At 39.3% G+C, this 9,785-nt stretch overlaps 2 protein-coding genes across 2 annotated transcripts; both read left to right on the forward strand.

Annotated features, from left to right (window-relative positions):
* The first annotated feature begins 1,599 nt into the window (after positions 1-1,599).
* Positions 1,600-2,013, forward strand: whe (what else). Its single transcript, XM_017153560.2, has one exon. It carries the CDS (start codon positions 1,639-1,641, stop codon positions 1,912-1,914), a length of 276 nt encoding a protein of 91 aa, XP_017009049.2. The 5' UTR covers positions 1,600-1,638; the 3' UTR covers positions 1,915-2,013.
* A 3,250-nt stretch (positions 2,014-5,263) lies between these two features.
* On the forward strand, positions 5,264-5,704 carry lcs (la costa). The gene has a single exon (XM_044396156.1). It carries the CDS (start codon positions 5,264-5,266, stop codon positions 5,702-5,704), a length of 441 nt encoding a protein of 146 aa, XP_044252091.1.
* Positions 5,705-9,785: the final 4,081 nt, after the last annotated feature.

Below are 9,785 nucleotides of genomic sequence, written 5' to 3' on the forward strand. Positions count from 1 at the left end.
TTTATCATATTATCATATGATTTAAAACTACAAAACCTGACGATAAATGACTTTCGTTACATTTAATATACAAGCAATTGAATATCACGCTAAAATTATTATTTTACATTTAACTTATTTGGGGAACCTACATATCACACACACTGGATACCAAATATTCCTAATAAATCTACCCACATAACAACTGTCGCAGAGAAAAAACAAAGATTGCGGTGCTCAAAGGGGGAAACCAGTCCACCAAACTGTGTTTAGAGCTTTGAAATTGCCTTTTTATTGACAATTCACAGCACGCGCCGTTCAAACAGATCATCAAAGGTTATTACGAGTACCGAAAAGGTCCTTTGTTGCTGTTGTAAATAGATTCATAAATAAAACTACAGACCGACAATCGCGAGACCCGAAGTAAAAAAAAAAAGAAAAAAAAGAAGGCAAAAAAGAGATTCTGCAAGTGAAAGTGCTAAACCTTTGGGGTCGGGGGGTTCGGCAAGGATATAGGATATATGTGCATGTCTCCGCGGGATAAAGGCAACTTCCAGTCTGAATGTCAAAGTTTGAGCCTGGCGGTACTTTGAAATATTCATAAGAGTCTACACTGAGAGAAACAGTGATTTAGTTGGGAACTAAAAAACTAGACATAATCGTAATTTGTATCTAAAAATGTTGTTCATTTGTTTATTTTGTAATAATGATGAAATAGGTGAATTAATTTTTGTAATAACATAGTAATATTATTTATTATTATTATTATTATTATTATTGAGAAATAATAAATGTTGAACTAGGTGAATTATTTTACTATTAGCTATAATGTCGAGCTCACTTTATATACATATACATTCTCGAAAACTGAATCAGTATATTTTAAAATATTTCTTTTTTAGGGCAGACTCCAGACTTTAACACCAACTCCCACCACCTGACAAGTGAAAAGCTCTCTCACACAGTCATAAAGCAATAAAGCGAAATCATGTGTAGAAATTTTTATAAGTTGGCTGTATCATCCAAGTGCCAAATGCTCAAGGATCCTTGCAATGTGCGGAGTGGCGGGTTTGGACTGCAAGGACTTTCCACTTTATTTGGCCAAATCCCAGCAAGAGCTTAAGGTTTCAGCTCAATTGTTTTGCCCGACTTTATTTCATTGCCGTTCTTATATTTCCACTTTTTGGGTGAGTTAAAGAAGCCTTTGAGCGAAATCCAAATGCATAAGTATTTATGAGAAATCAATGGAGATTAAATTTGATAGTTTGCATAAGTTAGAAAAAGCCAAGTAAAAAGTGTTGAATAAATTTATGAATATCTGTGTATTTAAAATAATACAAATAAAATAAAATAAAATATAGTTTATCATCGGTTGGTTTTTATAATCCAATAATTTCCTTTAAAATTATTTTGTTTAAATAGTAAAAAAAAATTGTATAAACGTCAAGGTATTTCCGTTACGAACGGTTTACACAACTCCAGTTGGGGCAGTAACTGCATCACTATTTGCATCAAAGTTTTTATTTGACCATCGCAAACACAATAACACCTGCATTCGAACCGATTCGATTCGATCGAGATCACTGGCGTATATATAGGTCTCCCGGGTGTTTGGTGAATTCAGTTGAACTAGTTCGGTCAATTAAAAAGCAAATCAAAATGCGCGTCCTCATCCTCGTTGCACTGCTCGCCATGGTGGCTCTGGCCACCGTCGATGGTCGTCGTCCCGGAGGACCTCCTCAGGGCGGTCAAGGACCTCCGCAGGGCGGTCAGGGTCAAGGACCTCCTCAGGGCGGTCAGGGACCTCCGCAGCGACCACCCCAGGGACCTCCACAGGGACCTCCGCAGGGACCTCCTCAGGGCGGTAACTCATCGTCCTCCCAGGAGTCATCCGAGGAGAGCTCCAGCGAGTCATCCAGCGAGGCATCCGCCTAGGATCTAGGATCACCGAATCCTTCAACCTAAAAAGCAAAAACGAAAAACTTTTAAAACTCTTTGAATAAAGATATATATTCTGTTTATTTCAAAACAAAACCCTGTACTGATTCCATTAGCCAGAGAAATTTCCATTTCGCAGATCGGAGTAATATTTAAGTCCTGGCAAAGTAAGATGGGTAGGGGGAATGGGGGGGGGTAGGGGTAGGCGTGTCTCAAATCGGCTGCCTAAATAAGAAATCATTTTATTTGAAAAGTTTCTTTTTGGCACGCCCCCTCCCCTGCCACGCCCCCACTTTTCGCTGGCAAGAAGACGGCGACGTCTGCGTTGGCGACACCAGCAACATCAGGCAAAAACAACTGAGAGCAACAGCGGTACAACAAAGAGAAGACAACAACAAAGGGGCAACTAAAAGCGGTATGATGGGCATTGAATTTTTCAATGCCTGATAGACTAGGAAATACCCATTTTCAAAAAGTTACTTAGAAAAAAATTATAAAAAAAAAACGTATTACTAAAGAATATTAATAAGTATCAAAATTAAATATAAATGCATACTACATAGTTACATACTACATAAATACTAGACTAAAAAATGTTTTAGTTTTTTTTTAATAGTTTAATAATATATAACAATATTTTCAATTTAAAATATTTTCAATAAATTATATTGCCTAAAATAGTTGAATAAATAAACTAACTAAAAGAAATCTCAAGCAAAAAAAAATGTTAAATGAAAATAGATATCCAAAATAAATTGAAATGAATCCTATTCAAGAAAATTAATTCCAAACAGGGAACTTTTATGATGACCAATATAAAAAGCTATAATTAAAATTTTCTAATGGGTATCAGATAGTGCATATCCTGTCAAAAAGGCGGTGCCGAAACAAGAGCAAAACGATGAATAGCAAAGGCAACAAAGTTAAACTGTAACAATAACCAAAGTCAAAGTTTGTCGGCAAAGTTTTCGCCTTTTTCGTCCTTGTTGCTCTCTCGTTCTTGTTGTTGTTGTTGTTGCATGCGTGCGGCTGTATAAGTGTGTGTGTGTGTCCACAGGATACAAATTCATTTCAATTGGTTATATGTAGAGAAATGGGTTTGAGTGGCTTGGCTGGAAGGAAGTTGAAAAGTGGGAACGACGAGGAATCTGTGTAAAATGAGTTTGGCTTTTTTTCCTCTTATTTTATTTTGTTTTATTTTATTTTTTTTGTTTTACTTATTTTTTTTTTGTTGCCATTGCTGTTGTACTTTTCAAGATGAAACAAGTTTCACGTGGCCTGGATCCCTGGACCCTTCCCCTGGGCCGGCAAGCCATCCTGCTGAGGAAGGATTCTGGATTTTGGATTCTGGATCCTGGACTCTGGGCCAGGACATGCCGCATCGCATACCTGCAGACTTATTTCGCTTCACTTTCCTTTGGCAGCGAAATGCCAAAGAAATGCAAATAAAACTTTTCTTTTGTTTTCCTTTTGGCTTTTTGCCCGTCGTGGTTTAGCAGCCTAACCCTTACAGAGCCCACACCTCCCACTTCCGCCCACCGAAAAGCAACCACAACAACAACAACAACAAGAAAAACACAGACAAAAACAAAACAAACAAAAAACAGCTAGAAAACTGAGCGTGGCAATTTTAATTTCACTCAAAATGCAACGAAAATCGTTCGAAATGAAAGTGCTTGAATATGCACGTGGCATGGAAAAATTATTTAAAGTATTTTACTTTTTAACATGATTAGTTTTGATTGCATTTCTGATATTTAGGTTAAATTAATTTAAATAATGATTTAATCTTGCCTTACGTTATCAAACAGCCTGGCAATAAGCCTGCAAACCCTGGCAAATAAAACTATATCTAATAGCCTGTCAAAAAGCCTATCAAAAATCCTGACAAAAGGCTGGTCAAAAGCTTGGTAATAGCCTGGCGAAAGGGCTGCCAAAAAGCATGGCAAAAACCTTATCAAAAAGCGGAAGTACTTCAAACTAATCATAAAAAATTATTATTCAAAAATTACCTATTCTTTGATTTTTATTTTATTTCGATCAAATTAAAACTAAACACAGCTTTAAGGCTTCTGTTGTTAGCTAATTTGACTTAATTTCTTTCTTGAAGATCTAGAAAAAGAGTCAATGGGTCAGTCAAATTTTTTTCCGTATATAAAGCAAATAGTTTTTGTGTCGCCATCATTTCACTCCAAACTTCACGCCCAAAAACACCCATTGCATTTCCTAACTGTTCATTACCAACATTTTACTCTCGCCCTCTCACTCGCACACTAGCACACGCACACACCCAACACCCACACACACGCAACCGAAGGCATTTGGAAAAAGTGTAGACAAACAACAATGGAAGCAAAAACTTAATTAAGCATTTTGTTGTACGATGCTGCAACAAAACAAATTCCTCTTTAAATAAAGCACCGAAGCAATTTATTCCAATTAACAACAACAACTTCATGGTATGCATATGGGCGTGCGAGTGAGACAGGCGATCGAAAAGGGACGGAATGCTACAGGCACCGGATGGAAATAATTGAACAAAAACACTTTCCAACACTGCAAATGACAGTTGCGTAAATTTCTAGAAAATATCCTCGGCCAGGAAAATCAAGTAGAAGATGGTTTGGTATCATATATATATTTGTTTAATTCCAGAATATTTTTCTATTACACTGTCAAATAACACTTTACACTCTAACTTTCGTAAGCCACTATTAACGGTTTCTTAACTCTGTCACGATTTCCATTACCTTATAATGGCTTTAGCTATAGTTGTTTACAAACTTTACTTTCATTTAAGCTTATCAAGACCACTTGTTCAAACATCCTTATCTGGACGGAATATTGTTGAATATTCTTAGGTAAGAAGACATAAACATTATTGATGCTTTATAAACACTAAGTCCACTGACGCCTGGCCAGGAATTGCATTATCCATTGTTGGCAAATATTTATTTCAGATATTGACGCAAGGTAAACGCCAGATCATTAGCTAGTTTTTATGTAAGATCCATAAACCAAGCCAAACTTTTGCTGGAAGAGACTACACTAAGGAAAAATATATTTTTTATTTATTTAGAAAATGTTTTAAAATAAACTATGAAAATAATTTTAATTAAAAAAGTCTCTCGACTATCAGATACCCATTACTGAATAAATATTGCGTCATTTTTTTTGGTGTCTGGCAAAACTCTGACTGACTTGGCCAGTGGAAATGAACTAACTAACTAACTAACGTCATCGATGGAACACATGTGCCGACGAGACTCTTCCCAGACAATGGGTATATATACGGCTATCGGCGAGTGCCGAGATCAGTTCGAGTCGTTCACTAACCGATAGCGAAATGCGTGCCCTTATTCTTGTTACCCTGGTGGTTGTGGTCGCTGTGGCCTCCGCCCAAGGACCCGGAGGTCCGTGGGGACCACGTGGACCCGGTGGTCCAGGACGCGGCGGACCAGGTGGTCGAGGACCCCCAGGACGTGGACCAGGAGGACCAGGTGGCCCTGGAGGTCCAGGACGCGGCCCAGGAGGTCCTGGAGGTCCTGGAGGACCAGGAGGTCCGGGAGGTCCAGGAGGTCCGGGAGGACCAGGAGGTCCTGGACCATGGGGACCACCACCATGCAACCGAACCACCACCACAGAGGCCTCTACAAGCTCTTCCTCCACCACTCCTTCCTCCACCACCGCTTCCTCCACCACCGTCTCCTCCACCACCGCCTCCTCCACCACGGAGTCCTCCACCGAATCCTCCACGGAATCCTCCACGGCTTCCTCGTCGGCATAATTCGCTAGTTCAGTCTAATTTCGAAATATTAAAGAACGATTCTGTGCATAAAAACCCTGATATCATGCCTTTTCAATATACACTCCCCGCTTTTTAGGTGTTATTATACCCGTTACTCGTAGAGTAAAAGGGTATATTGTATTCGTGCAAAAGTATGTAACAGCTAGAAGGAAGCGTTTCCGACCCCATAAAGTATATATATTCTTGATCAGGGTCACTAGCCGAGTCGATCTAGCCATGTCCGTCTGTCCGTCTGTCTGTCCGTCTGTCTGTCTGTCTGTCTGTCCGTATGAACGCTGAGATCTCAGAAACTACAAAAGCTAGAAGGTTAAGATTTTCCACACATATTCTTGGGCTTCCTACGCAGCGCAAGTTTATTTCAGACGAGCGCCACGCCGCCTCTAACGCCCACAATCGCCCACTAACGATTTTAAAATGTGTCTGGCGGCCAAACCTTTAAAGATTTCCGAGAAGTATAAATGCAATTTTGTTGTGTATATTTATACCTATCGAAATGTAGAAGAAATTTTTAAAATCGGACCATTCATTAAAAAGTTATACGCAATCCAAAAATAAATATCCATCTCCCTCGCCCTCCCTTTAGCCGAGTGACGGGTATTAGATAGTCGGGACACGAACCCGACTATAGCGTTCTCTCTTGTTATTTTATGTGTTTGTGCCAGTTTTGTACCCGTTTTTACATCCCAGTGTCAGTATTTACGCGTGTGTTAGTTTTCAGGGCTTTATTCTTTATACGGTCAACAGTGCACCTTAATCTGGCCCGAAGCTGCCAAACGAATCGGGAACTTCCTCCAGCCATCACACAGCGTCGGCCTCCTCGTCGTATGGCATCCTTGACATCAGGTCTGCTGGCCATTCATCCTCGCCCCTTGCTTCTCCTCCTTCTTCTTCTTCTTCTCTCGCTTGAGGCGCTCCAACTCCTGAAACGCCGCCTCTAAGTCATTTTGCATCGCTCTACGGTCTTCATCCGGGGCCCTCATCGTCCGCATCCGCTCGACCTCGTCCCTTAGCATTTTGGCCCTTGCTCTGGCCATCTTGATCGAGGTTCTGCCGCTTTCCCTTGGCCACTTCGCCGCACCCTTAAAGGTTTCTGTGTGTCCCGGCGGGATTGCGTCGATCGCCGGATCCATGGCCCTTTTTAAGCGCCACTCTCGCCTCTCCTCGACCGTGTCTTCTTTAGTCAAATCAATGCTTGAAAATTCTCTCGGCATTATAAATATTTCTGAATGCATAGGAATTTGACAATTTAATCAAGTGAATTTTGTTGAAAGCCTTGACAAAATAACACGACAGCCAAAGGGCTTAACTCATTGTGCTGCTAGACGAGGCAAAATTTCCGTAAAAGACAAGAGTAAATTTTCGAGTGCAGAACATAAAGCTCAATGGCTTAACTCATTTAATTACCTTGGCTCGCTTTTCGTAAGTTAAGTAAATTTAACATAATTAGTGCATTGGCATTATGTGCTAAATTAATCACTGGTAATTAGGGAATGCATCGATGATAATGGAGTTTTCGACAACAATAAACCATTCAGCGGTGCAATCGCATTCGCTTAGATTCCAATTCCAATTCCATTGTGTTTTTGGGACTGGGGGGCGCCTCTATTCAGAGCCAAATTGGGGATTAAGTCCGAACCAAACTGGGGTGTACGTCAAATTGTTTACTATTTAATTGCATTTGGTCAATTTCGCAAGCCCAAACTTTATTTCCTTGTGCCCTCGCACACACACACTGCAGCCAGAGGAACCGGGGGAAAAGTAAGAGCAGTCCCAGAAAGAGCTTACCAGGAATGACTATCAGGAGCCGGATTAAGAGGCATTAAAAGTTATAAAACAACAAGATTATGGCTTTGCTATAACAAAAACACACACTCAACTGGTTGTGGGCGTAAGAGTTTTGTCTTACTTATACTAAATATTCATATTTCAAAATTAACCTGGATGAATTTGTACATTTCATACAAGGAATTCTAGTAATTTTATTCCCTATATTAAAAAAATATATTTTTTTCAATAGCATTCAATAGATCAAACGTAATTTTAGAATCCTTTAAATAATCCTTTCTTTTAACCTCTTCTTTTAAATGCTATAGTGGAGTACCTCAACTAATAGATACCCGTTACTCAGCTAAAGGAAGTGCGAGGGAGATGGAAATATGCATGCAGAAAAGCTAAAGGCGCCATCTAGCGGCTGTTGAAATTTTTTATAGCGCCATCTAGCGACTGTTTGACTACTTAAAATTTCATTATTTGCTTATAACTTTATAATGAATGGTCCGATTTGAAAAATCTTAAATAAAATAAACTTGGTTAAGAACAATTTGTCCAATTTTGGGTTCAACTTATAGATCTAAAGTTAAGGTAATGCTATAAATTCTACAATTAAATAAACCTCTCTGTTTTTGGTCAGTCCTCCAATGGATTTGGCCATGACTCCGTGACCACCAGCTATATTCTTATCAAATCACGCTTCATCCGTTTAACAATTAGCGCCGATAACTAATTTATGGTCAGGACGCAGCATCAAGGATATGGTTTTCGGTTAGGGGAGGTCGAGAGTGAATTGTTTTGGAGTGGAGCGTTTACACGTAATAACAATTACAAATGCGCTCGGTCCATAAATCAAGTGAAGCTATCTTCCAGGAACTCGTGACCCCCTTTTCCCCCTCCTATTTTTTTCACCCCGTTTTCCAAATGAACTGGCCAAAATCCCACCCCGTCCTTCGCCTTCCCCTCCCCCTCGATCTTCCAGCTGTCGGCTCCTGGGCACTAATTACAATTCAGGACGCGTTGCACTCGAAAGTTGTTGCTCATTCAACACTCGACTCCTGGCGATGACTGCTGGAATCGGGAGGGATAGGGATAGGGGGAGGGGGAGGGGCAGGGGGAGGTGGGTGTTGGGTGGTTAACTTCAAAGTGCCAATGCCTTGGTGGGTGATGGTGGCCCCAAAAGTGTTGTTGTAATTAAATTATGTGCCAAGTGACGTTCTCGGAATTGTCCTTACAATCGTTCTGCTCGCCCACACTTGAAAAAAAAAAGAAATAATATAATTAGTTGTATAATTTCAAAACATTAATGTGCTTTAATATTTCAAGTTACTTAATAATTAAATGTATAAGCTGACAAATAATAATTAAAATCGCCTATTAATAAAAATTAATATTTGTAAAAAAATTAAGTGTTTTAAATTTTATATTTTCTATTTATTTGTATTGGTTTGATCTCTATTATTTTACCAAAAGTTTGAAAGAAATATATAAAATTAAAGCTTTACCATCATATCTTTGCTTTTTTAAAATTTACATTTTTTTAATATTATTATTATATAATATTATATTATTAATATGTTTGAATGAATTTTAAAAATATATTTTTTAATGATAATGTACGAAAGAATATTTATCTATTATGTTTGTGCCACGTTAAAAATTTTTTTTATAATATACGAAGGAATATATTATAAAATATTTTATAACTCCCCTATTTTCCCGAGTACAACTTGCCATCCTCCTTTAGACCTCTTTTGGCCTGTTGCCTGTCGTCCCTTCGCCTGTGCCATCTCAGATGTTGTGGCAAATTAAGTTTGCTTTTGTTCTAGATTAAAAAGGCATTGAAATGTCGACATGGAAGCGGAGGATAGCGGTAGGGAAATGGAAATGGACGATGGGTAGAAGACCGATGAGTTGGTGGTAGTAAGCGGCAGTTAAAATGACGCCTTCGGCCAAATTTAGCTAACTTTGTTAAGTTTGTTTTGGCCGTGGGAGCTAAATGTCGGCCGTCGTCCATTGGATGATGAAGTGCCCAGGCGGCAATAGAAGAGCCACAGATACAGAAAGAGCGGTTCTGCGGATGATGGGAAAGATACAGAAGAGGGCGTCTAAAAGGGGGAAGAAATTAAAAATCATCTGCCGCGTGGGCGAACAAGCCAAGCACTTAAGTAGCTGACCAACTGAGTAATTGAAGGAGCTAATTGGAAACGAAGGGATAAAATGAAGACAGAGCTTTGGATGCACCGAAAGAAATTGATTTACCCTGCCAATTGATTATTCACTTAAAAAA

This window comes from Drosophila takahashii, chromosome X, assembly GCF_030179915.1.
Source record: "Drosophila takahashii strain IR98-3 E-12201 chromosome X, DtakHiC1v2, whole genome shotgun sequence".
NCBI classification, from domain to species: domain Eukaryota; kingdom Metazoa; phylum Arthropoda; class Insecta; order Diptera; family Drosophilidae; genus Drosophila; species Drosophila takahashii.

What these genes read in the sequence shown, in the direction of transcription:
- whe (XM_017153560.2), top strand. Translation starts at nt 1,639, where the DNA reads ATGCGCGTCCTCATCCTCGTTGCACTGCTCGCCATGGTGGCTCTGGCC.
- lcs (XM_044396156.1), top strand. Translation starts at nt 5,264, where the DNA reads ATGCGTGCCCTTATTCTTGTTACCCTGGTGGTTGTGGTCGCTGTGGCC.